At 49.6% G+C, this 27,570-nt stretch overlaps 1 protein-coding gene across 5 annotated transcripts; it reads right to left on the bottom strand.

Moving 5' to 3' along the window:
* Nucleotides 1-247: 247 nt before the first annotated feature.
* Nucleotides 248-25,472, bottom strand: RSPH9 (radial spoke head component 9). Of its 5 annotated transcripts, none has more exons than XR_012433752.1 (5): nt 25,183-25,472; nt 20,260-20,425; nt 16,128-16,212; nt 15,080-15,177; nt 248-465 (listed from the first exon to the last, which is right to left on the bottom strand). XR_012433752.1 is itself a non-coding variant. In XM_015449373.3 (5 exons), the coding sequence occupies exons 1-5, from the start codon at nt 25,407-25,409 to the stop codon at nt 305-307; spliced, it is 786 nt and encodes a 261-aa protein (XP_015304859.2). In that variant the 5' UTR covers nt 25,410-25,472; the 3' UTR covers nt 248-304. The 5 variants fall into 5 exon arrangements, 2 of the variants coding, with proteins under 2 accessions (XP_015304859.2, XP_005552951.2); XR_012433751.1 differs by having other exon boundaries at nt 16,128-16,257; XM_015449373.3 differs by having other exon boundaries at nt 15,080-15,226.
* Between the last annotated feature and the right edge of the window lie 2,098 nt (nt 25,473-27,570).

A 27,570-nucleotide genomic window follows, 5' to 3' on the forward strand; every position in this document is an offset into this window, starting at 1 on the left:
GTGGGCTACCTGACACACTTGCCGCTCTCGTGTGAATCCAAGAAACTGCCTTTCTCAAAGGGGCCCTGGTGGTCACTTCCCACAGCCATTTCACCCATCATTGTCTAGTATCTCTTTCATTAGCACATTCCAACCCTCTGCCACTTGGTGTAGAGATGAGCTCCCTGGCTCAGTGGGCCTTTCAGAACCTGGAACCAGATGGAGGTGGAGATAAGAAGGTAAGACAGAACAGGCGGGCCAAGTTCACTGAAGCTTAAGAAAATCATGTTTAGACTGTTGTTAAAAATCCAGGCTGGCTTCCATTCTATAGCATGAAAGGCAAGTCCATGTTCTTCTCACCAGTGCCCACGTAGATGTAGCCATAGTGCTTGGTGCGGGGAGCATGGTAGAAGGTGAGGCCTGGCCAGAGCAGGCTGCGCAGCACCACCAGGGCATTGCCCCTCTCCATCTGGATACTCCAGGACCCTGAGAGGAGACAGGCAGGAGGTGAGGCCTGGGTGCTGCTGGAGCCGGAGCTCTGCCCTTCGTGCTGTGGCCCCTGGCTCCTTGGGCAGCCAAGCCCAGGTGCTAAGGTTCCACTGGAGAAAGACCATTTAATTCTCCAGGTGCTTTACTCCCTGATTGCCTTTTAGCCATTATTATTTTCGTTTTAAGAGACATGGTCTCACTCTGTCGCCCAGGCTGGAGTGCGGTGGTGCAACCACAACTCAACCTCAGCCTTGACTCCTGGGCTCAAGCAATCCTCCCACCTTAGCCTCCAGAGCAGCTGGGACCATGGGCACGCACCACCATACCCAGCTAACTTTTTTGGTTTTTTGTAGAGATGGGGCCTCACTGTATTGCCCAGGCTGGTCTCAAACTCCTGGGCTTAGGCGATCCTCCCACCTTGGCCTCCCAAAGTGCTGGGATTACAGATGTGAGCCACCACACCCAGCCCTTTTAGCCATCTCACTGCTCATTAAAACAACTTTCAGGGGGAGGGCAAAGGAAATGAAAAGAGGTGAAACTCAAACCAGTCTGTTTTGTTCCTGTCAGCAGGTCTAGCTAAAGGTTGAGTTGCGGAGGAGGCTGAATCCACAGGCAGAGGGGAGTTGGGCTGGGCCAAGGGAGAGACACCGACTCCTCCCACACTACCCAGTACAGTCACCAGTTCTAGTGTGGTTTGCCCCTACTTGCCGTTTTGCTCTGTCTTCCCCATTTCCTGAAGCCTCTCCTGAGTTGGATTAGACCAGACCAGGAAAGGAAGGCTCAAATAGAAGTTTGGGCAGTTCAGGCCTCCTAGCTCAGTGGCCCTTTCTGACAGCTGGTAGACTGGGAGCCATCCTTGGTGGGAGGGGACTTGGGCTGCCCCTAGTGAGCCTTTGTCCTAGGTTCTGCCCTGGTTTTTGCCTCCCCACACAGGAGCAGCCCAGCTCAGGGCTGAGTCGTGCAGCCATGAGGACTTGGCTGGAAGGGCCTGATTCAGCTCCAGAACCCAGGGAGGGAGCCACAGTGTGGGAGGAAGGAGCCTGGGAAAATCGCCTCTGGATGCAGATCTGGGGCTTCTATTCCCCTGCGCACTGAGGCCTCTCCCGGCCCAGCCACAGCCCTGCTCCAGGCCCTGCCAGAAAGGCAAATGCTTTGAAAGTTTTGGTGTTGGACCAGCCAGCCATGCACTGAGAGCTGCTCTTCGGCCTTCATCAGCTGCCAGCTCAGCCCGGCTGCTTGGCTCCTGCTGCCCCAGCTTCCCACAGGCCACCTCCAACCATGGTCCACCCTAGTCACTCCACACCCTGCAGCCTCACAACTCAGTCCCCACCCACTGGGGGCCACCCTGCATCCAAGAAACCTGATTGCCAGGAACCCCTGACCCTCATGGCAGCTCACCCCTACTCAGGGTACAGCCGCCTGCCCAGGTCAAAACCAGAGTTTTCTGGGAGTATATAGTTTGGCTGTCCCTGGTCCTGCTCAGGGAGAAGCCAGTCACAAAGCTTACTTTAGCACTGTGCAGTGGCCAGCACCAAGTGCCATCACTCATGCAAAGGTTGAAGTCAGATTCACAGTGTGGACTTGTCAGCTCCACACAGTACCTGCTGGACAACATCAAGAAGAAAGTAGAGTGTCCCTGTGTTAGCCGGGCTCCGGCTGGAACACTGCCCCGAGAAGGAGTATTTCCTCTGACTCTTAAAAGTTTTCTCTGGGTGCTTGGGGTCCTCTGCCTCTCAGACCTGCCCTCAGAGTTTGATAGTCCCTAGCCTGGTACTTTCCTGGTCATGCATCTCCAGAAAAGAGATTGCTTAGGGTTGATGAGGGTGGGGGGTCCAACAGGACAAAGTGTTCCTACTCCACTGCTTCAGCCTTGGACAAGAAGCACAGACCCAGGAAGATCCCATTCCCTCCCTTGATCACCCCACCAGCCTAGAGTATCATCAGGGTTCAGACTCCATAGGACACAGTCCCTCCGCCCCTTGAACTAAGAAAGACCAGACTGCCTCATCTGTATCTGCCTACCGAGGGAGGGCAGCTTGCAGCCTGCCTGGGCCAGGTGCTGCCCTGGAGAAAATGGGATCCTGGAGTCCTCTAACCTAGACCCTTCTCAGTTCATTGCTGCCAGCACCTTAGCATGCCTGGGCAAGGGCTTGGTCCTGCCCTGCCCTCACACCAGCCTGCCTGCCTAGGCTTTGGCCACCTCTTGCCACCAGTATATAATGTGGGGGGCGGGGGGCAGTGTTCTTGGACAGAGTGGCCTAGGCCTATCAGCAGGGACTCCTACCCAGAGAGCAAGGAGAAACTGGCAGGGCAGCTAGGGAAATACAGTGCCCCCGCCTGGCAGGGGGCAATGCTGCACAGGCGGGAGGGTGCTGGTGGAATACGGTAGCGGCATGTGGGGCCAGTCAGAAACAGCACTGCCTCCCTCCCTCGCATTCCTGTCACACTCCTGTCCTCTCCTAGTCCCTGGCTCAGCTGGTCGCCCGGGAAACACACAGACTCAACGTGCCAGGAGTCACGTAGCATCTACCTGAAGAGCCAAGCACTTGCTGTCACCTTCACCCACTTTCTTACTGCAACTGCTGAACAGGCTGAGCCCAGCCAGCTGCTGTCGCCGCCTCCAGGACTCAGGGAAAAGCCCCCTGCAGACTTGGTGCTACAGGTTCACAGCCCCCGCTCTCCCTTTTCTCCCCAATCCCTCCTGCCCCCTAGCAGCCACTCTTCTCCAGAAGCTGTGTTTTGAGGATGTGATGGGTACAGGTTGGTAAGTCAGGAGGGGGGCCTCCTGGGTTTCCTGGGCCCTCAGGGTCTCACCCACCTTGCTAGTATGGAAACCTCATGCTGGGGCATACTTTAATTACATTCTCCTGCCATCCTGGAAGAAAGGCAGCTCTGGGATTAAGATCGACGGAGAGTAGGCCAGGCTGGGGACCAGGGCTGTCCGGGGGCAACAGATGGCCTAAATCCTCTCAGATGAGCACCAACAAAATTTTCGTCACACAAAAAAATAAATGGCCATGAGTTCCCAGTGGGAGAAGCACCCCCACCCCCTGCAAGGGCCATAAGAATCATATACCACCTAGACGCCTGAGGACAGAGGAGGAAGGAGAAACCCCTGGTTGCCAGACCCCTATCAAATCGATGAGTAGCAATCAGGCTGCGTGGCCCAGTAGGCTGAACACTTGTCAGCCAGGCTTCCAAGGAACTGGGGCAGGAAGAGCCACCTGCACACATCCCGAAAGGAAGGCTGACCCTGGGCACCATGTGCTCCGCCACCCTCTGCCCCCTATGCTTGCCTCCCTCGCCCCCTTCCCGGTCCTCTACAACCACCAGCAGCAGCTTTCAAAGGCTGCTTTCCAGGGTGGCAGGTCCATTGCTGCCCTCTGCTGCCTGAACTGAGCATTGCTGCTGAGAAATTGCTTGGGAAGGAGCCCCAGTCTGTCTGCACCTGGAAATTCTGAGGCCTCTGCACCAGCCCAGAGTGGAGCAAGGAGAGGAGCAGTGCCCTCCAGCCCTCCTCTTTTACCTCCCAGGATACCGATTCTTGCAAGGCACCTTCTAGTTTACATTTCCCTTTCCTATCCTCTGTTTCATTTGATCTTCCCAAACCTCTGAAGCAAGGGAGGTGTCTTTCTTATTCCAAGGGCATCACAGGTGCCTGTTGTAGCTGCTCCGTGGCTATTTGCTGATATAGTGGATGTTCAGGGAGCACTGAATGGCAAGATACTGCCTAGGAATCTAGGCTCCTGACTGGCATGGTGGCTCACGCCTGTAATCCCAGCACTTGGGGAGGCTGAAGTGGGCAGATCACCTGAGATCAGGAGTTCGAGAGCAGCCTGGCCAACATGGTGAAACCTCATCTCTGCTAAAAATACAAAAATTAGGCATGGTGGCATGCACCTGTAATCCCAGCTACTTGGGAGGCTGAGGCAGGAGAACTGCTTGAACCCAGGAGGCAGAGGTTGTAGTGAGCCGAGGTGGCAGCGAGACTCTGTCTCAAATATATATATATATATAGCCTCCTGACTCACAGCTGCATCTGTGCCACCTGGCTGCAGCCCAAGGTCAGAGAACTCTTAGTCATTACCCTGGATCTAGCAGGAGGACGGTCATGCCACCCCAGAACCGGCTACCCACTCCCATGGAACTTTGCAGATCCCTGGACACGGCATGACAACTCATGAGGACAACAGCTCTCCCGCTCCTCTCTTCGGCCAAGGTGTCTCTTGTCACTTTGGCCAAGGGACAAGATGTCGAGTCATTGGCCTACCTCATGGACACAGAGCAGGGGTCCCAGGAACAGGGCCAACCTAAACCACACCTGCTCAGAAGCCACATGAAGTCACCCTGAACAACTGCCTCAGACCCTGAAAGGAAACAGTTATCCTAACTGGCCAGAAAACAGTTGCCAAATCCCATCCCTCCAGCCAGTTCTGGTGTCCCAGGGAACTCCTCCTTGGGGTTTTGGCCCCAATTAGCAGCCCAGCCCAGCTGCTGCCTGCCTGGCAGGGGAGCCTCCAAGCAGCTCAGACTGCTCTTTTCCTAGCTGATAAGGAAGGGGACTAGGGAGGAAAATCAGCTGTCTGTTCTCCTGTGACCATCCACACTTCCACTCCATTGCCATGACCCTCATCAAACCATCATGAGAAAAAGGTGGGCCTAGGCTGGGCATGGTTTTTACAGGCTTACACCTGTAATCCCAGCACTTTGGGAGGCTGAGGTGGGTGGATCTCTTGAGCTGAGTTGTTCAAGACCAGCCTGGGCAACATGGTGAAACCTCAACTCTACAAAAAATACAAAAACTAGCCAGGCATAGTGGTCCACACTTGTAGTCCCAGCTACTCGGGAGGCTGAGGTAGGAGGATCACTTGAGCCTGGGAGGTGGAGATTGCAGTGAGCCAAGATTGTCCCACTGGCCACTGCATTCCAGTCAGGGCAAAAGAGCAAGACCATGTCAAATTAAAAAAAAAAAAAAAACTGCGCCTAACTTCCTGGAGGCCTTCTGGTAGTAGTGGCTCTGGGAGGCGGGACCTGAAGGTTATGGGGAGGTTTCCCAAGGTAAGGCCAGGAGCATCCCTCCCCTGAGACCCATGTGCACAGGAAATGCCAGGAGTCCTCAGCTTCCAAGTTTCCAGCTCATAAAGCAACATGGTGGGGTGGACTGGGAAGTGGAGCCAGCAGCTGATCCTGCAGCCCTGAGGTTATAACATCAGGGCAGGATGCCTAGGGCCTTGGGTAACTGCAACTCACCCACCTGCCAGGCCCAGATCCCATACCTCCCATAGGCCTGATGAATTCACTTGCCAACTGGACACATCAGAGTGGCTCACCAGGCTGGAGTGCAATGGTGACCAATCACAAGTAACATGAAACTCCTGAGCTCAAGCGATTCTGTCACCTTGACCTCCCAAAGCACTGGAATTACAGGCATGGGCCACCTTGCCCAGCCCCAATCCCTGCAACCTTTAGGAAGACTCCAAAGTCTCACATTTTACTTCTCCTGTTGCAAGACAGCTGCCTCCAGGGTCCACCTTACCTGAGACAGCAGAGGGCAGATAGGGCTGATGGTGTTCCCTTAGGAAGACTTTGCTGGGCCCCACCCCATCTAGCTGACTTTGGTCTTGGCTGCAGAAGCTCTATCACCCTCTTCACCCCTCTCAACGCACAGTGGACGAGGCTCCATGGGCAAGGCAGCGCTACTACACCAGCCCCTCTCACCCAGCACAAAGGAGAGCCTCATCTTCTGATTCTGGAGCATCCAGCTGCAGGTAAGAAAGCTGCAAAGGGCTTCCCAGACACACCCTGAATCAGGGGACAGGGCTGCTATCCTCTGATTAGGGGAATGAAGAGGACTTCTGTAGGCCCACCCCTCAGCCCCTGGCTCTGAGTTTCCATCACCACTCTGTTCCAGGCTCCCTTTGTCAACGAGGGACGTACAGCCCCCTCAGGCTCCTGGCAAGTCTGGGAGCAGAGACAGAGGAGATGACGGGTGTCTGAGAAGTGTGTCTGATGGGCAAGAAATGCCCCAACCCCTATAGAGCTTCTTCATATCCCCCTACTTGTCCAGGAGACCCTCCTATCTGTCACTACAGCACTGGCCCTGCCCAGAGTACCTTGACTCAGATGTTCCTGTATGATGGAAGCCCAAATTGCCACTCCTTGATGGCAGCTCCTACCCACTCAGAACCATTGCCTGGCCCCTGGGGCACTGCAGTAGCCCTGAGATGGCCTCATGATCCCTGGCTTGCCCTGCCCTGTCTAGAGCCACCTGTGCACCACTGCCTTATTGTCACAGACCTGCTCACAAGCCACCAGCAGCTTCTACGGCCTTGGTCTTCTAGGCTGTCCTAGGCCTGCCCCAACTCATCTCTGAGGACTTGCTACCACTAAAAAAATTAATAAGTCCGGGTGCGGTGGCTCACACCTGTAGTCCCAGCTACTCAGGAGGCTGAGACACTAGAATCGCTTGAACCTGGGAGGCAGATGTTGCAGTGAGCCGAGATCGTGCCACTGTGCTCCAGCCTGGGCGAGAAACTCCGTCTCAAATAAACTCCGTTTCAAAATAATAATAATAATAATAATAAAAATAATCACAGGCTCACTTTGATATATGGGTCTTCACAAACACTGCAGTTTTTTGTTTTTGTTTTTGTTTTTGTTTTTGAGACAGAGTCTCGCTCTGCCGCCCAGGCTGGAGTGCAGTGGCCGGATCTCAGCTCACTGCAAGCTCCGCCTCCCGGGTTCACGCCATTCTCCTGCCTCAGCCTCCCGAGTAGCTGGGACTACAGGCGCCGGCCACCTCGCCTGGCTAGTTTTTTTTTTTGTATTTTTTAGTAGAGACGGGGTTTCACCGGGTTAGCCAGGATGGTCTCAATCTCCTGACCTTGTGATCCGCCCGTCTCGGCCTCCCAAAGTGCTGGGATTACAGGCTTGAGCCACCACGCCCGGCCACAAACACTGCAGTTTTTATAAACTGAAGGTCTGTAGCCAGGTAAAGCAGTATATCAGTGCCATTTTTCCAACAGCATGTGCTCACTTTGTATCTGTGTAACATTTTGGTAGTTTTCACAACTTTTCAATTTTTTTTTTTTTTGTCTGAGACAGAGTCTCGCTGTCACCAAGGCTGGAGTGCAGTGGCGTGATCTCGGCTCACTGCAACCTCTACCTCCCAGGTTCAAGTGATTCTCATGTCTCAGCCTCCTGAGTAGCTGGGACTACAGGTGTGCACACTACACCTGGCTAATTTTTATATTTTTAGTATAAATGGGGTTTCACTATGTTGGCCAGACTGGTCTCGAACTTTTGGCCTCTAGTGATCTGCTGCCTCGGTCTCCCAAAGTGCTGGAATTACAGGCATGAGCCACCGCACTCAGCCCTTTTTTTTATTATTATATTTGTTACAGTGTTCTGTGATCAGTGATCTTTGATGTTACTATTGTATTGTTTTGGGGCACCACGAACTACATCCATTTAAGATGGCAAACCTAATTGATAAATATGTGTCTTCTGACTTCTCCCAGCCCTCTCCCTCTCAGGCCGCCCTATTCCCTGAGACACAACAATCGTTAAATTAGGCCAATTAATAACTCTACAGAGGCTGGATGCGTTGGTTCATGCCTGTAATCCCAGCACTCTGGGAGGCTGAGGGAGGTGGATCACCTGAGGTCAGGAGTTCGAGACCAGCCTGGCCAACATGGTGAAACCCTGTCTCTACTAAAAATACAAAAATTAGCCAGGCATGGTGGCACATGCCTGTAATCCCAGCTACTCAGGAGGCTGAGGCAGAAGAATCACTTGAACACGGGAGGTGGAGGATGCAGTGAGCTGAGATTGTGCCATTGCACTCCAGCCTGGGCAACAGAGTGAGACTCTGTCTCAAAAAAAATAAAAAATAAAATAACTCTACAGTAGACTCTAAGTGTTAGGTGAAAGGAAGAATCCCACGCCTCTCACTTTAAATCAAAAGCTAGAAATGACTAAGTTTAGTAAGGAAGGCATGTCAAAAGCTGAGATAGAGCCAGGCATGGTGGCTCATGCCTGTAATCCCAGCACTTTAGGAGGCTGAGACAGGAGTACTGTTTGAGTGCAGGAGTTCGAGACCAGCCTGGGCAACACAGCAAGACTCCATTTCTACAAAAAAAAAAAAAAAATTGCCAGGTATGGTGCACACACCTATTGTGTGTGCTGTTGCACTCCTCAAGAGGTTGAAGCAGGAGGATCACTTGAGCCCAGGAGTTCGAGGTTACAGTGAGTTATGATCACGCCACTGCACTCCAGCCTGGGTGATGAAGCAAGACCCTATCTCTAAAACCAAAAATAAAAAAAAAATTGAGATAGGCTGAAAGATAGGCCTCTTATACCAAACAGCTAAGCTGTGAATACAAATAAAAGTCCTTGAAGGGAATTAAAAGTGCAACTCCAGTGAACATAAAAATGATAAGAAAGTGAAACAGCCTTCTTGCTGATATGTAGAAAGTTTGAGTGGTCTAGATAGGAAATCAAACCAGCCACAACCTTCTCTTAAGCCAAAGCCTAATCCGGAGCAAGGCCCTAACTCTCTTCAATTCTATAAAGGCTGAGAGGTGAGGAAGCTACAGAAGAAATGTTAGAAGCTAACAAAGGTTAGTTCATTGACTGGGCATGGTTGCTCATGCCTGTAATCCTAGCACTTTGGGAGACTGAGGCAGGAGGATGGCTTGAGCCAAGGGGTTGGGGCCAGTCTGGGCAACATAGGGAGACCCTGTCTCTACAAGAAATAAGTCAGGCATAGTGGCACACACCTGTAGTCCCAACTACTCAGGAGGCTGAGGTGGGAAGATCACTTGAGCCTGGGAAGTCGAGGCTACAGTGAAGCATGATCACGCTGTTGCACTCCAGCTTGTGCAACAGAGTGAGACTCTGTCTCAATCAATCAATCGATCAATCAATCAATGTTAGTTCATGAGATTTAAGGCAAGAAGCTGTCCCTATCACATAAAAGTACAAAGTGGAGTGGCAAGTGCTAATGTAGAAGCTGCAGCAAGTTAACCAGAAAACTTAGCTAAGATCACTGATTAAGCTGGCTACAATAAACATAGATTTTTAATGGAGATGAAACAGCCTTCTATTGGAAGAATATGCCATCTAGGACCTTTTCTTTTTTTTTTTTTTTTTTTTTTTTTTTTTTGAGACAGAGTCTCGCTCTGTCACCCAGGAGTACAGTGGCACAATCTTGGCTCACTGCAACCTCTGCCTCCCGGGTGCAAACAATTCTCCTGCCTCAGCCTCCCGAATAGCTGGGATTACAGGTGCAGGCCACCATGCCTGGCTAATTTTTGTATTTTTAGTAGAGATGGGGTTTCACCATGTTGGCCAGGCTGCTCTCGAACTCCTGACCTCAGGTGATCCGCCCACCTTGGCCTCCCAAAGTGTTGAGATGACAGGCGTGAACCACCTACCCGGCCTAACATCTAGGACTTTCATAGCTAAAGAGAAGTCAATACCTGGCTTTAAAGCTTCAGAGAACAGGCTGACTCTTTTTAGTGGCTCATACAGCTGGTGACTTTAAGTTGAAGCCAATGCTCATTTACCATTTTGAAAATCCTAGGGCCCTTAAGAATTATACTAAATCTGCTCTGCCTGTGCTCTATAGATGGACCAACAAACCCTGGATGATAGCATGTCTGTTCACAGCCTGGTTTACTGAATACTTTAAGTCCACTTTTGAGACCTACTGCTCAGAAAAAAGGATGCCTTTCAAATTACTACTGCTCATTGACAATGCACCTGGTCACCCAAGAGCTCTGATGGAGATGTACAATGAGATTAAAGTCGTTTTCCTGCCTGCTAACACGACATCCATCCTGCATCCATGGATCCAGGAGTGACTTCACCTTTCAAGTCTTATTTTAAAAAGACATTTCATAAAGCTATAACTGCCATAGATAATGATTCCTCTGATGGATCTGGGCAAAGTAAATTTAAAACATTTTGGAAAAGATTCATCACTTTAGATGACATTAAGAATATTCATGACTAGGCCAGGTGCAGTGGTTCACACCTGTAATCCCCGCACTTTGGGAGGCTGAAACTGGCAGATCACGAGGTCAGAAGATCGAAACCATCCTGGTTAACACAGTAAAACCCCGTCTCTACTAAAAATACAAAAAATTAGCTGAGCGTGGTGATGGGCGCCTGTAGTCCCAGCTACTCAGGAGACTGAGGCAGAAAAATCACTTGAACCCGGGAGGTGGAAGTTGCAGTGAGCTGAGATCATGCCACTGTACTCCAGCCTGGGCGACACAGTGAGACTCTGTCTCAAAAAATAAATAAATAAGAATATGTATGACTCATGGGAGGAGGTCAAAATGTCAACATTAACAGGAGTTTGGGAGAAGTTGATTCCAACCCTCATGGATGATATTAACAAGTTCAAGACTTCAGTGGAGGGCCAAGCACAGTGCCTCACACCAGTAAGCCCCACATTTTGGAAGGCTGAGGTGGGTGGATCACTTGAGGTCAGGAGTTCAAGACCAGCCTGGCCAACATGGTGAACTCATCTCTACTGAAGATACAAAAAATAGCCAGGCATTGTGGCGCATGACTGTAATCTAGCTGTTTAGGAGGCTGAGGCAGGAAAATCACTTGAACCCAGGTGGCAGGGGTTGCAGTGAGCTGAGATCACACCACTGCATTCCAGCCTGGGCAAAAGAGCAAGACTCTGTCTCAAAAAAAAAAAAAAAAAAAACAGGCCAGGCTGGGCACGGTGGCTCATGCCTTAATCCAACACTTTGGGAGGCCAAGGTGGGCAGATCACCTGAGGTCATGAGTTCAAGAGCAGCCTGGACAACTTGGTGAAACCCTGTCTCTACTGAAAATATTTTAAAAATTAGCCAGGCACGGTGGCAGGCACCTGTAATTCCAGCTATTCAGGAGGCTGAGGCAGGAGAATTGCTTGAACCTGGGAGGCAGAAGTTGCAGTGAGCTGAGATGGCACCATTGCACTCCAGCCTGGGTGACAGAGTGAGACTCCATTTCAAAAAATAATAATAAAAAAAATAAAAATAAAAGTAAAAAGTAGAAATACAAAAATTAGCCTATCATGGGCCAGGCACGGTGGCTCACGCCTGTAATCCCAGCACTTTGGGAGGCCAAGGCGGGCAGATCACAAGGTCAGGAGATCAAGTCATAGATTTTTAATGGAGATGAAACAGCCTTCTATTGGAAGAATATGCCATCTAGGACTTTTTTTTTTTTTTTTTTTTTTTGAGACAGAGTCTCGCTCTGTCACCCAGGCTGGAGTGCAGTGGCACAAGTGCTCTGTCACCCAGGCTGGAGTGCAGTGGAGTGCAGTGGCTAACACAGTGAAACCCCACCTCTACTAAAAAAAATACAAAAAAATTGGCCGGGTGTGATGGCGGGCGCCTGTAGTCCCAGCTACTCAGGAGGCTGAGGCAGGAGAATGACGTAAATCCGGGAGGTGGAGCTTGCAATGAGCCAAGATCATGCCACTTCCCTCCAGCCTGGGCAACAAAGCGAGACTCCATCTCAAAAAACAAAAATTAGCCGGGCTTAGTGGCTGGTGCTTGTAATCCCAGCTATTCAGTAAACTGAGGCAGGATAATCTCTTGAACCCAGAAGGCGGAAGTGGCAATGAGCTGAGATCATTGCACTCCAGGCTGGGTTACAAGAGTGAGACTCCATCTCAAAACAAAAAAAAAAGACTTCAGTGGAGGAAGTAACTGCAGACATGGTGGAAGTAGAAAAAGAACTAGAATTCAGAAGTGGAGCCTGAAGATATGACTGAATTGCTGCAACCTCATGAATGGATGATGGGTTACTTGAATGGATGAGGGGTTGCTTCTTACAGATGAGCAAAGAAAGTGGTTTCTTAAGCTGGAACCCACTCCTAGTGAAGATGCTGTGAACATTGTTGAAATGAGAACATCAAAGGATTAAGAATATTACCTAAGCCAGGTTCGGTGGCTTACACCTGTAATCCCAGCACTTTGGGAGGCCGAGGCAGGCAGATCACAAGGTCAAGAAATCGAGACCATCCTGGCCAACATGGTGAAACCCCATCTCTACTAAAAATACAAAAATTAGCTGGGCATGGCCGGGCACGGTGGCTCACGCCTGTAATCCCAGCACTTTGGAAAGTTGAGATGGGCAAATCACAAGGTCAGGAGATTGAGATCATCCTGGCTAACACGGTGAAACCCCGTCTACTAAAAATACAAAAACAAAAATTAGCCAGGCATGGTGGCAGGCGCCTGTAGTCCCAGCTACTCAGGAGGCTGAGGCGGGAAAATGGCATAAACCTGGGAGGCAGAGCTTGCAGTGAGCTGAGACCGTGCCACTGAACTCCAGCCGAGACAACAAAGCGAGACTCTGTCTCAAAAAAAAAAAAAAAAAAAAAAAATTAGCTGGGCATGGTGGCACACACCTGTAGTCCCAGCTACTCAGGAGGCTAAGGCAGGAGAATCGCTTGAACCTGGGAGGTGGAGGTTGCAGTGAGCCACTGCACTCCAGCCTGGCAACAGAATGAGATTTCGTCTCAAAAAAAAAAAAAAGAATATTACCTAAACTTAATTGATAAAGTAGTAGCAGGGTTTGAAAGGATTAATTCCAATGCTGAAAGAAATTCTACTGTGGATAAAATGCTATCAAACAGTACTGCATGCTAGATAAATCTTTTGTGAAAGGAAGAGTCCATTGATGTAGCAAGCTTTGTTGTCGTCTTGTTTTAGAAAATTGCCATAGCCACCCCAGACTTCAGCAATCACCACCCTGACCAGTCAGCAACCATCAACATCAAGGCAACACCCTCCACCAGCAAAAAGACTACAATTCACTGACGGGTCAGGTGATCATTAGTATTGTTATGAAATAAAGAATTTTTAATTGTTTTTAACATTTTTAGACATAATGCTATTGCATACTTAACAAACTATAGTATAGTATAAACACAACTTTTCAAAAAATGTGTGACTCACTTTACTGCAGTATTCACTTTATTGTGGTGGTCAGGAACCAAACTTGCAATATCTCTGAGGTATTTTTCTTTTTTTTTTTTTTGAGACAGAGTTTTGCTCTGTTGCCCAGGCTGGAGTGCAGTGGCACAATCTCAGCTCACTGCAACCTCTGCCTCCCAGGTTCAAGCAATTCTCCCTACCTCAGCCTCCCAAGTAGCTGGGTATATAGGTGCGCGCTACCACACCCAGCTAATTTTTCTATTTTTAGTAGAGACGGGGTTTTGCCATGTTGGCCAGGCTGGTCTCGAACTCCTGACCTCCAGTGATCTGCCCACCTTGGCCTCCCAAAGTGCTGGGACCACCGTGCTCAGCTGGTGTGTTCATTTTCATTTGAGTCCTTACTGTGCATTAGGCACTGTTAAAAGTATTTTGTACATGAATTTATTCATTTAATTCTGGCATCCAAATGCTCACCAGGCCGGACCCTGCTTAGTTTCCGAGATCAGAAGAGATTAGGCATGTTCAGGGTGGTATAGGAGTAGTCCATTTAATTCTCATAAAAACTCAGTGAGGTAGAAAATATCAATTCTCCCCTTTATAGAAATGAGAAAACTGAGGTACTGGGAAATGGAGGGATTTGCATGAAGTCACACAGCTAGTAAGGGGCCAATTCAGGATTCAAACCCAGCCTGTCTGATTCCACAGACCTTGCGTCGCCATCCCCATCCTGAGATACCGCCCAGCTGGGCCGTTCACTGCTCTTCAGAAGTGTTTCCCCCAGAGGTGTGGGTGACTATTGTCCTGTAGTTCCTATTGTCATTTAAACTGTTGTTTACTTAACAATCCAGTTCATGCCAGAGCTGTGGAGTTCTAACACTTTAACACTTACTGTGTCCTTGGGTTTAACTCTCTGAGCCCCTGTTTCCTCATCTGTAAAATGGGGATAAAAATAATAGGCTGGCTGTGAAAATTAAAATGAGATAAGGCATGGCAAGAGCTGAGTACGGTGCCTGGCACACAATAAGCGCTTCATGTTTCATGAGTTAGTTGTTATTGTTGTCATTATCATTGCCGTCATCATCATTAGATCCTTCTCATTCTCAGGAATACCCAACAAGGGAAGAGAAAGAAATGGGGCGCTGAGTCTGTGCCTTGGGCCTGGCCCCCAGTGGCCTAGAACCTGGCACCTGAATTGGGTTATAGCATCCGAGGACATGTTGTTCTCTACGGGAGATGCTCAAGGGAAGGAAATGGGGTCAGCAGCACCAGCTATGTGCCAAGCATTATATCCAGTCCCCAAATCCCAGACTCCCAAAAGTAACAGTTGAGATGTAAGTATGGCTAATATTTTCAGGGATATTTGGGAAAAGATTCCCAACCTGCCTCCATTCAAGATTGCTACAAAAATCAAGAGACACTGAGATACCTCCTCTCTGTGAAAACATATGGAAAACAATCCTACCTTTTGTAATTCAAGAACATTCATCAGTGTGTACTATAAACTGGGCCCTGGGGAAGCCCCACCCTCAAAAACCCATGGTGAACCACCAATTCCCACTAGGCCCTTGGTTCCAGTCTCAGAGAAAAATGGCAGGTGGCATGGCCTGCTGCTGTGGCCTGAGGACAAATTCCATGGCCTCGAGGTAATGGACTATTACCTTTGGGAATGTCATGCTCCAAGGAGTCCATGAAATCCAGGGAGGGGTCCAGGTCAGCCTTCTCAAGCAAGGTCTTATTCTTTAGCTCAACAGGCTCCCTGAAATGGAAGTAGGAGCTGAGCTTCTTGGCCTCAGACAAGGACAGTCCTAGAAAGAGGTGGCAGGCAGGAAAAGGATGGTTAGCCCAAAACCCCCCGGCCCCCTTTCTCTCTGCACCGGGACCACATGGTAGGGCTTACAAAAGACCGTGTCAACCACTGACAGAGAACTGAAGGAAGGAAATGGATTAGCGTTCCCTCAGTCCAAACTCGGACCAGATCCTGCCATAAGCAGAGTCCAGCCAGGCGCGATGGCTCATGCCTGTAATCGCAGCACTTTGCGAAGCCAAGGCAGGCAGATCACCTGAGGTCGGGAGTTTGAGAACAGCCCGGCCAACATGGCAAAACCCTGTCTCTACTAAAAATACAAAAATTAGCCGGGCATGGTAGTGGGTGTCTGTAATCCCAGCTACTCGGGAGGCTGAGGCAGGAGAATCCCTTGAACCCAGGAGGCAGGGGTTGCAGTGAGCCAAGATCGTGCCACTGCACTCCAGCCTGGATGACAAGAGCGAAACTCCATCAAGAAAGAAAGAAAAGGAGGGAGGGAGGGAGGGAGGGAGGAAAAGAAGGGAAAGGAAGGAAGGAAGGAAGGAAGGAAGGAAGGAAGGAAGGAAGGAAGGAAGGAAGGAAGGAAGGAAGGAAGGAAGGAAGGAAGGAAGTCCAAGGAGGAAGGAGATAGGAAAAGGCCCAGACCCATGTAAAGCCCTGGGACCAAGGGACTACATGCTCTCCCACTCCTCAGGCTGAAGAGAGTCAGGGACCACTGACTGGGGAGCCCATACTGACCACTGGTGCCAGGTCACTGGGCATACCCTTCCAGGTGATAAGGTCACAGCTACTTCTTCTCTGATAAAGTGTGTAAGTACCCCCACTGGACTCCCAGACATATGTTTTATTGTGCTTGGGAAAAGACACCCCCCAGCCCTTGAGAAGGGCCCCAGAGAACTTACCTTCAAAGGTCCGATTGACATGGGTGGGTCCAAAAGGTGTCTTGAAGAGGGCGCCTCGGGGGATGATGGCCACAGCCTTGTCAATCTGGTCAATGACAGACACCAAGCGGGTCTCTTCCTTGATTTGGACCTGAGGAGACAGGAGAGGAGCCCCCCCTGCCAGGGCACTGTGCCCATCCACCCCTGGCACAAGGTCCCTCTGCATGGCCATCTCACCTGCACCACCACAGTGTAGTGGACACCAGAGCCACGCAGATCACTCTGGGCAAGCCCTCACCTTCCTTCCTATCAAGATTTTCTTCCTCTCTTTTTATTTATTTTTTAATTCGTAATACATACAGGTGGTATGATATTCAAAACTACAAAAAAAAAAAAAATCAGTCTTTCTCTCACCCCTGTCTCTGAGCCCCTAGTTGCCCTCACTGGGGACAACCATCATTGAAGGTTTCTTGTGTACTCTTCCAGAGGCATACCATCCTATCAGCATATTTAAATGTTGCTTATTTTGCCTTCTTAAAATATAAAAGTAATCATGCTCACTGTAGAATATTTGGACAATACAGAAAGACATACCAAAGAGAATTAAAACCACTCGTAACCCTACCTCCTAAAGATAATCACTGATAACGTATTGGTATACTTTCTTTGTGTTTTGTTGTTGTTGTTGTTGTTTTGTCTTTGTTTTTGTTTTGAGACAGGGTCTCACTCTGTCACCTAGGCTGGAGTGCAGTGGCGCAATCATGGCTCACTGCAGCGTCAACTTCCCAGGCTCAGATGATCCTCCCACCTCAGCCTCCCGAGTAGCTAGGAGTACAAGCACATGTCACCACACCTGGCGAATTTCTGTTTTTTATTATTATTTATTTATTTATTTTTGAGACCGAGTCTTGCTCTGTCACCCAGGATGGAGTGCAGTGCAGTGATCTCAGCTCACTGCAATCTCTACCTCCTGGGTTCAAGTGATTCTCCTGCCTCAGCCTCCTGAGTAGCTGGGACTACAGGAGTGCACCACCGCACCCAGCTAATTTTTGTATTTTTAGTAGAGACAGAGTTTCACCATGTTGGCCAGGCTGGTCTTGAACTCCTGACCTCAGGTGATCCACCCACCTTGGCCTCCCAGACTGCTGGGATTACAGGTGTGAGCCACTATGCCTGGTCAATTTTTGTATTTTTGGTAGGGACAGGGTTTCACCATGTTGCCCAGGCTGATCTCCAACTCCTGGGCTCAAGAAGTCTGCCTGCCTCAGCCTTCAAAGTGCTAGGATTACAGGGTGAGCCACAGCGGCCAGCCCTCTATGCATATATTTAAAGCAAAATTAGAGTCACAGTTTATATTGTTTCATATCCTTCTCTTCAGTTTAACATTATTTTGCAAGCATTTCCCCATATCATACCATTTTTACACAGATGAAATTTAGTTACAATTTCTATCTAGGGCAACCCTGAACAAAAGGATTTCATAGAGATTTTGTGGAAGAGCTCGACAGAGAATGCATGTCAACAGAGGCCCCCAGAGAGTCACGGAGCCACCTATTTGCCATGGGCAGCCTACCTGAATGGTTTACAAAAGAAAGGTAGAAACTAAGCTTTAACAAGTGCTGAGGCCAGGGTCTTTAAATATGTCACCTTATTTAATCCACACAAGCCTGCAAAGCAAATAAAATTATCTCAATTTTACAGAAAAATGATAATAAAACTGAGGCTCATGGCTGGGTGCGGTGGTTCACACCTGTAATCCCAGCCCTTTGGGAGGCCGAGGTGGGCAGATCACCTGAGGTCGGGAGTTTGAGACCAGCCTGATCAACATGTAGAAACTCCATCTCTACTAAAAATACAAAATTAGCCAGGTGAGGTGCCAGGTGCCTGTAATCCCAGCTACTTGGGAGACTGAGGCAAGAGAATCACTTGAACCCGGGAGGCAGAGGCTGCGGTGAGCCAAGATCGCGCCATTGCACTCCAGCCTGGGTGTGACAGCGAGACTCCATCTCAAAAAAAAAAAAGAATGGGAAGGCTCTTTAAGACACTGATATAGAAAGATCTCCAAAATATATTGTTAGGTGAAAAAAAGCAAGGTTCAGAATCATGTGTATAACTTACTGCCATGTTTTGTTTTGTTTAGTTTTGTTAAGGTAAAAAGAGAATATGTATAGGTATGGTGTTTGTTGAGGCTTATACTTGCATGAACTGTCTCCAGAAGCAGCAACTGGAAATTTAATGTGAATTCAAATGCCCAGGGGATTTTTTTTTTTTTTTTTTTTTTTCTGAGACAGAGTCTCGCTTTGTCACCCAGGCTGGAGTGCAGTGGTGCGATCTAGGTTTACTGCAAGCTCCGCCTCCGGGGTTCACGCCATTCTCCTGCCTCATCCTCCCGAGTAGCTGGGACTACAGGCGCCCGCCACCACGCCCGGCTAATTTTTTGTATTTTTAGTAGACACGGGGTTTCACCGTGTTAGCCAGGATGGTCTCGATCTCCTGACCTTGTGATCTGCCCGCCTTGGCCTCCCAAAGTGCTGGGATTACAGGTGTGAGCCACAGTGCCCAGCCAATGCCCAGGGGATTTTTTTTTAAAGGCAGATACCTGATGCTGAGGCCCAAGATCCTACATTTCTAACTCTTAGGACATGGTGAAGCTTCTGATTCCAGACTCTACTTGGAGCAGAAAAATTTAGACACACACATACACATATGTACACACATATGCACATGCAAAATAGTTAACATCAGACCAGGTGCGGTGGCTCATGCCTGTAATCACAACACTTTGGGAGCCTGAGGCGGTTGGATCACCTGAGGTCGGGAGTTCGAGCCCAGCCTGGCCAACATGGTAAAACCCCGTCTGTACTAAAAATACAAAAATTAGCTGGGTGTGGTGTCAGGCACCTGTAATCCCAGCTACTTGGGAGGCTGAAGCAGGAGAATTGCTTGAACCCAGGAGGCGGAGGTTGCAGTGAGCTGAGATGGCGCCAATGCACTCCAGCCTGAGCGACAAAGCAAGACTCCGTCTCAAAAAACGAAGGAAGGAAGGAAGGGAGGGAGGGAGGGAGGGAGGGAGGAAGGAAGGAAGGGAGGGAGGGAGCGAGGGAGGGAGGGAGGGAGGGAGAAATAGTTAATGTCCCCTAAATAGAGGACCTGTGTGACTAGTGGACAGAGATGGGAGGAAACTTTACTATATTCCTTTTTGTACCTTTGAATTTTGAACATGCGAATTTATTATTTTGTGAAATGAAAACTGATACTAAAATATAAGAACCTGTGCACATTCCCTGACCCCAGAGTACAGCACAGAGCACCCCTTCTTCCCAGTCCCCACCCCAGAGCCTACCCACAGCCTTTATCCAGATGCTTAGGAGGTAGCTGTGTGGCCTTGGGCACATCACTTAACCTCTCTCTCTAAACTGGTAGGAGAATGTCCTCTTCTCTACCACCTGGAAAGTAATGTACCAACTCCATAGGGTTTTAAGGATGAAACGAGATGATATAGGCACAGTAGCACGTTGCCTAGCACACCCAGGTACTCAATAACCAACGTGGCACAAAGATAATAATAACATTAGTCGCCAGGGATGGTGGCTCATGCTTGCACTCCTAGCTACTTGAGAGGCTGAGGCAAAAGGATTATTTGAGCCCAGGAGTTTGAGACCAGCCTGGGTAACACAATGAGTTTCCTGTCTCAAAAAAAAAAAAAAAAAAAAAAAAAAAGAGGAGATAATGATGGTACTTGTTGCCATAATTTTTTTTCTCTCTTTTTTTTTTTTTTTTTTTTTTTGAGACAGAGTCTCACTCTGTCGCCCAGGCTGGAGAGCAGTGGCGGGATCTCTGCTCACTGCAAGCTCCGCCTCCTGGGTTCACGCCATTCTCCTGCCTCAGCCTCCTGAGTAGCTGGGACTACAGGCGCCCGCCACCTCGCCCAGATAATTTTTTGTATTTTTAGTAGAGATGGGGTTTTCACTGTGTTAGCCAGGATGGTCCCAATTTTCTGACCTCGTGATCCGCCCGCCTCGGCCTCTCAAAGTGCTGGGATTACAGGCTTGAGCCACCGCACCTGGCCTATTGCCATAATTTCTATTGGGCTGGGTTCTGGATGAGCCCAGGCTCTCCTTTAGGCCCTCCTCCTGCTCTCCTCTTCACTCACCACTATTTCTTCTTCAAAGACCTTTTCACCTTCATTCACCTTCTGCAGCTCAGTGTGTTCATATTCGTATGATGGGTCCCCCATGAAGCGGCCCTTCACCACAGACGACTGTGCCACCATCTCCTCTGTGGCAGGGGGCAAGAGGCTCCACTCTGTGCAGTTCAGGCTGCCAACAATATTCACATCACTCCTGGATTCAAACTCCCCTGCTCACCCACTATTCCTATTACCTTCCCTTCTCTCTAGTGGGTTAGGGCCAGGAAAAGCTGTTGAAATGGCCACCTTTCCTCCCAATGCTGTCATGAGACCATCAGAAGCCCCAAGTGCTGACTGGGCATGGTGACTCATGCCTGTAATCCCAGCACTTTGGGAGGCTGAGGTGAGCGGATCACTTGAGGTCAGGACTTCAAGACCAGCCTGGCCAACATGGTGAAACCCCGTCTCTTCTAAAAATACAAAAATTAGTGGGGCATGGTGGCACATGCCTGTAGTCCCAGCTACTCAGGAGGCTGAGGCAGAAGAATCGCTTGAACCAGGGAGGCAGACGTTGCAGTGAACCAAGATTTCCCCAGCCTGGGTGACAGAGTGAGACTCCATCTCAAAAAAAGAAAAAAGAAGCCCCAAGTGCCAATGGTGAGCACACCCCTCATATGTGATAAGCAGAGTCAATTTCATTCATTCCATGTATGCTGAAATTAAATGAGCCTCTTCCTAGATATCTAGACTATGAAATTCCAGATGAGTTTCTGGTAGCTGAACTTTCCTCAGTTGTGTGGACCCATGTTTTGGTGGGCCCTAAATTCATGCTCAGCCTGCCTACTGAGTCAACAGCACAACCATTTCATCCCATTTCTCAGAAATGCCTAGCCTATGCTCAAGGACTTCTCCTTTGAGCCCTTTGGGAGCACTCACCAGGCCCACCCAGTCCCTTCTTTCTCACTTCCTGCTGCTGGGAGAGGAGGTCCTTCCCACTCCTCTCAAATATACCCTGGGCCTAGGTCCCCAGTCTGGCCTCTGCTCATCTTCCTGCCCTTCACTCTCCACCAGTTCTCCCTCAACATAAAAACTGCTCAGCTGGCCAGGCACGGTGGCTCATGCTTGTACTCCCAATACTTTGGGAGGCCGAAGTGGGCAGATCACTCAAGACCAGCCTGGCCAACATGGTGAAACCCTGTCTCTACTAAAAATACAAAAAAATTAGCCAGGCCTGGTGGCAGGTGCCTGTAATCCCAGCTATTCGGGAGGCCAAGGCAGGAGAATCGCTCAAACCCAGGAGGCAGAGGTTGCAGTGAGCCGAGATCATGCCATTGCAATTTGGCCTGGGCAGCAAGAGCAAAACTCTGTCTCAAAAAAACAAAAACAAAAACAAAACAAAAAAACTACTCAGCCTACTAAAACAGCAGCCCCCCCAAATCCATGTCCTTCTAGAAAATGCTGTTCCTGTCCTTCCCTCCCTCTTTCCCAACTCTCAACAATAATCTCAGAACAACAATTGCCCTGTGGGGGTCTTTCCTCCCCATCCTTTTCACTCTTCAGCCCACTATGCCATGATTTCTGCCCCCACCACTTCAAGAAACTGCTTGGGAGAAGGCCATCCATGACACCTAACAGCCAACAAATGCATCTCCATCCAGTTCTATTTCCTCTGACATCTTCCTTCCTCCTTCTCCAGGGTCTTAAGTATTTCCAGGGACCTATTCTCACCCTTCTTTTCTTTTTGCAGTCTTACCCACCTGCCTTCCAGAGCCCCAGCTACTACCTAGTCCGTATCCAGAATCCAACCACTTCCAAAGCTCCCACCCTGACCCAAGCCACCATTCCCTACTGTCTAGATATTACCATAGACTCCTAACTAGTCTTCCTGCCTCCACATCTATTCCGCCTTTGGACTAGTCCCCACCCAACTCTTCACACCTAAGCCGTCATGTCACTCCTCTGTGGAACCTTCCAGTAGCTTCCCATTAAGCTAAGTCTTACAATGCCCCACAAGGCCCTGCGTGATTGTTTCCTACCCCTCACCTCTCTGAATCTTGTGTCCTACAACACTCCCCTCACTCATTCTTCTCTAGCCACACTAGTCTCCATTGGGTTCCACAAACACACGAAGCACAAGGGCATTTGCACTTGCCTAGAATTCTCTTCCCGCGGATATTTAAGTAGTTCACTCTCTCAGTCACTTCAGGTATCTTGTCAAATGTGACCTTATCAAAGAGGCTATCCCTGACCAAACTATTTAAAATAGTACCCCATCCTGTATTCGCTTTTTGTGTGTGTGTGTGTGTGTGTGTGTGTGTGTGTGTGTGTGTGTGTGAGACGGAGTTTCACTCTTGTTGCCCAGGCTGGAGTGCAATGGTGCAATCTCAGCTCACTGCAACCTCTGCCTCCCAGGTTCAAGCGATTCTCCTGCCTCAACCTCCCAAGTAGCTGGGATTACAGGCTTGCAACACCACGCCCAACTAATTTTGTATTTTTAGTGGAGACAGGGTTTCTCCATGTTGGTCAGGCTGATCTCAAACTCCCGACCTCAGGCAATCCGCCTGCCTCGGCCTCCCAAAGTGCTGGGATTACAGGCACGAGCCACTGCACCTGGCCCATCCTGTATTATCTATCCCCCTTAGCTTTTAACATCATCTGATATGTAACAGATGTGTGTGTTTAGCTATTGTCTATCTTTCCTTCCCTGTCCCCTAAACACACACTACAATGTAAGCTCCATAAAGACAAGGATTTCATTTACCACTGAGCTCCTGGTGCCTAAATCAATGCCTCACACATGACAGCACACAGTAGGTGCTTAGCAAATGCTCATAGAATAAAATGAAATGAATCCCAAATCTCTATCTTCAGTTCAACATTTTCTTCTGTATTCCACATCTGTACTTTAATATACTTTCTTAACACCTTGTAACTCAGGTACCTCACACCAAATTCACTATGTCTTCCCTAGTCCTGCCCCTGAATTCTCTCCTACTGAGTGGTATTAGTACTTAATTTACTCAGCTGCCTAAGCTAGGAGGGGTCAGCCTTGACCTCTTCTTTATAACAATCCTTATTCAACCTCACAAGTCCTGACAATTCTAGTACTTAAATCTTTCCAACCCATCCCCTCCTCTGCATTCCCTGGGCTACGTCTTCCTTTCAGGCCTCATTCATACGGACACTACAATGGACTCCTAACCACAGTGCTCACCACACGTTCAGGCCATTCTGCCCACTCTGATCTGAGCAGGCTCTTCTTGCAAGCCCCTCAGTAGCTCCCCATGTTCTATAAACAAAGTTCCATATCCTTTTGCCTCTAGAACCAGTTCTACACAACATCATACTACTGTTCTCCCAAACACTCTGAGCCTTCCCCAGCCAACAAGTTTGTCTAACTGTTCCCTAAATAAATAAGCCGTGCTGGCCTATTTATTTATTTAGAGACAGGGTCTCTCTCTGTCACCCAGGCTGGAGCGCAATAGTGATCCATAGCTAACTGCAACTTTGAACTCTTGGGCTCAATCCTCCCACCTCAGCTTACTGAGTAGCTGGGACTACAGGTGCACACCACCATGCCCTGTAAATTGTTTTCTTTTCTTTTTTTGAGACAGAGTCTCGCTCTGTCACCCAGGCTGGAGTGCAGTGGCATGATGACGGCTCATTGCAACCTCCGCCTCGCGAGTTCAAGCAATTCTGCCTCAGCCTCCCGAGTAGCTGGGACTACACGCGCCCGCTACTACACCAGGTTAATTTTTCGTATTTTCAGTAGAGACGGGTTTCACTGTGTTAGCCAGGATGGTCTCAGTCTTCTGACCTCGTGATCCTCCCGCCTCAGCCTCCCAAAGTGCTGGAATTAAAGGCGTGAGCCACCACACCCTGCCTTTTTTTTTTTTTTTTTTTTTTTTAATGGATGAGGTCTTGCTATATTGCCCAGGCTGACCGAATAGACTGCTTTATAAGGTAGTAAGCTCCCCTTTAGTCAAAAAGAGGCTGGCTGGGCGTGGTGGCTCACGCCTGTAATCCCAGCACTTTGGGAGGCCAATGTGGGTGGATTACTTGAGGCCAGGAGTTCAAGACCAGCCTAACCAACATAGTGAAACCCTGTCTCTACTAAAATTACGAAAATAAGAATAAATAAATAAATAACCGGGTGTAGTGGCGCGTGCCTGTAATCCCAGCTACTCGGGAGGCTGAGGCAGGAGAATCGCTTGAACCCGGGAAGCGGAGGGGGCAGTGAACCAAGATGGCGACACTGCAAACGAGTCTGGGTGACAGAGCGAGACTCTGTCTCGAAACAAAAATAAATAGTCTGGATGGTCCTGTATGGTAGTGACCAGGAAGTATGGTAGTGACCAGGGAATTTTCCCCAGCTCTCTCCCCATTCCGCATTCGTTCTCTACTTCCAAAAGCGCCTCCAGCTGCAGAGCAGACACCTCCATCAAAGAGCACCACCCACTCCCTCGGGCGTCTGACCCTCCTCCAAACTGAGCCAGCACTTGGTTGGAACCTGGTTTATTCTCCAGGTCCGCATTTTCCAGAAACCTTCCCACTGCTTCACCTGCGTTCTTGGCCCTGCCTCTCTTATAAACCCATCTGCATCTAAGTTTCCCTTGGCCTCCTCAGGCAGAGAACACGCTCTCGCAGGGCCCCGCCCTCCGGGACCTACTCCGTCCATTGCCCCGCCCCTTCAGGCTCCGCCCTAGCCTCAGATTCCGCGACTTCCCCAACCCTGCCTTTTCCCTCAACCACCTCTTGACCGTCCCCAGGCCCGCCCCACCAGGCCCTAGGCCCTTCCCAATTCCACTCATCTCAGATCCCGCCCACATCTCCCTTGGCTCCATGGGCTCTGCCTCTTTCAATTGCTACGACCCGCCCACCCCGCCCTGCCTCTAGGTAGCCACCCTCTGGGGTCCGGCGGCGGCCCCGCCCCGGGGGCCTCCTCACCTGTAGAGCGTCTTGCGCGGTGCGAGCTGGTCCTCACTCAGGCCCTGCGCGATGTAGTAATCGGCGACGAGGCCAAGGATGCGGCCCCAGAAGAGAACCCGATCGTAGCGGTAGTCGCGCTTAACCAGCATAAGAGACGTGAGCAGCGAGGCCCGACGGTCCGGGCTGAGGCCCTGCCCACTGCCGGACGCCAGCTCCAGAGATAGCAGGAGGCTGTCGGCGTCCATCAGGCCAGCGTCTCTGCTCAACGCCCGTAGAGTTGCTAGGAGAAGCTGCCTCCATGGAGACCTGAAGCTCCGCCCTTCCGCCTAGCAGTACGCTGGTTTCCACCCACCCCACCGCCTACCGCCCAGCCCTCCTCCCCACGGAGGCCTGGGCAAACATCAGCCCCCTCCCTCTTCCTTTCCAGAGTTTGGGACGGATGTCTTCAGTTGTCACGGCCACAGCATGGCTTCCCCTACTGTTAGGCTACAGTGTGGGGTTGGAGGTCCTAACCCAGCCTTTTTCCATAGATATTTGGCCCTCCCTGAGCCCTTTCACATAGTCGACAGTCTTCACCGTATATGCACCTGGGGTCTGGAAAGAAAACAATACAAAACCCCAACACTGACACTAACTGTACTATTTCACCCGTCATGTCACTTCTTGACCTCAGAATGATCTGTGAAGAAAATAATTTGAGATGTCTCTTGGCTCTAATTAAGATTCTGTCATCGCCACTACCTCCACCCTCACCCCACCCCAAGCCAGGTCTTACAGATTGAGGTCCATCCATTCTCTTCCATCTTCACCAGCTGTCTTCTTCATCTACCCTTTCCATAGAAATATTCTAAGTGACAAATGAAAATCTAGGCAATGGGGCAATCTCATCAACTACCACCTTTCTCATCAACTACCAACTACCACTAACTGTTGTTTTTAGATCCAAATGGTAGCAAGAGATGAAAGGCCAGAACCTCACTGCAGCTGGAGCTTCACTCCCTGGGCTAGACTACTTCTCCACATTCACTTCTTGAATCCCCAGGCAGGGACAAACATAAACAGGTTCCTCAGCAAGCTTGTTGCCACAGGAGATGGACTTTATTGTTAATGTTGCTAATTTGATATTTTCATTTCTGGATTCCTTTGAAGAGCACTCAGGAAATCAGAATGACCTGAGCCTCAGCTGATAAATAAATGTCTAAATTACCCAGATAATTACTTTTTTGATTGTCTGGGCATTGTTGGTTTTTGGGGATTGAGACAGGGTCTCACTTTGTCACCCAGGTGGGAGTGTAGTGATGTGTGATGTCAGCTCACTGTAGCCTCAACCTCCTGGGTTCAAGTGATCTTCCTACCTCAGCCCCCCAGGTAGCCGGGACTACAGGTGCGTGCCACCACACCCAATATTTTTTGTATCTTTAGTAGAGATGGCGTTTTGCCATGTTGGCCAGGCTGGTGTTGAACTCCTGAGCTCAAGTGATCCGCCCACCTCAGCCTCCCAAAGTACTGGGATTACAGGCATAAACCACCACACCCAGCCTTAGGCATTGCTTATGAAGGAAGGCATTGTTATGAGATCAGCCTGACCAACATGGTGAAACCCCGTCTCTACTGAAAATACAAAACTACCATCCTGGTTAACACGGTGAAACCCCATCTCTACTAAAAAAAAAAAAAAAACAAAAAAACTAGCCGGGCGAGGTGGCGGGCGCCTGTAGTCCCAGCTACTCGGGAGGCTGAGGCAGGAGAATGGCGTAAACCCGGGAGGCGGAGCTTGCAGTGAGCTGAGATCCGGCCACTGCACTCCAGCCTGGGTGACAGAGCGAGACTCCGTCTCAAAAAAAAAAAAAAAAAAGAAAAGAAAATACAAAACTTAGCCAGGCATGGTGGCGCACAGCTGTAATCCCAGTTACTCGGGAAGCTGGGGCAGGAGAATCGCTTGAACCGGGGAGGCAAAGATTGCAGTGAGCCAAGATCATGCTACTGCACTGCAGCCTGGGCAACGGAGCGAGCCTGTCTCAAAAAATACAACTAACTAAATAAATAAAATTAGTATTTGAGGGAGTTGATTTGGCTTAATGTGTTATCTCAAAACGATTTATGGCTCCCTGGTTTACAACGACCCCCACTCCCTTTAGGCAGACCCCTCAGCCTTTCCTTTCCCTGAGCAGGAGATATGGCTCAATCTCTCTTCTATAATAGCAGTAGACAGAAAAAGTCAAAATTCTGGCTGGTAGAATATGCTTCAAGTGGTCATAGCACAGAAAAGAGCCCAGGCGGCCGGGCGCGGTGGCTCAAGCCTGTAATCCCAGCACTTTGGGAGGCCGAAGCGGGCGGATCATGAGGTCAGGAGATCGAGACCATCCTGGCTAACCCGGTGAAACCCCGTCTCTACTAAAAAATACA

The sequence above is a fragment of the Macaca fascicularis genome, chromosome 4 (assembly GCF_037993035.2).
Source record: "Macaca fascicularis isolate 582-1 chromosome 4, T2T-MFA8v1.1".
Taxonomy (NCBI): domain Eukaryota; kingdom Metazoa; phylum Chordata; class Mammalia; order Primates; family Cercopithecidae; genus Macaca; species Macaca fascicularis.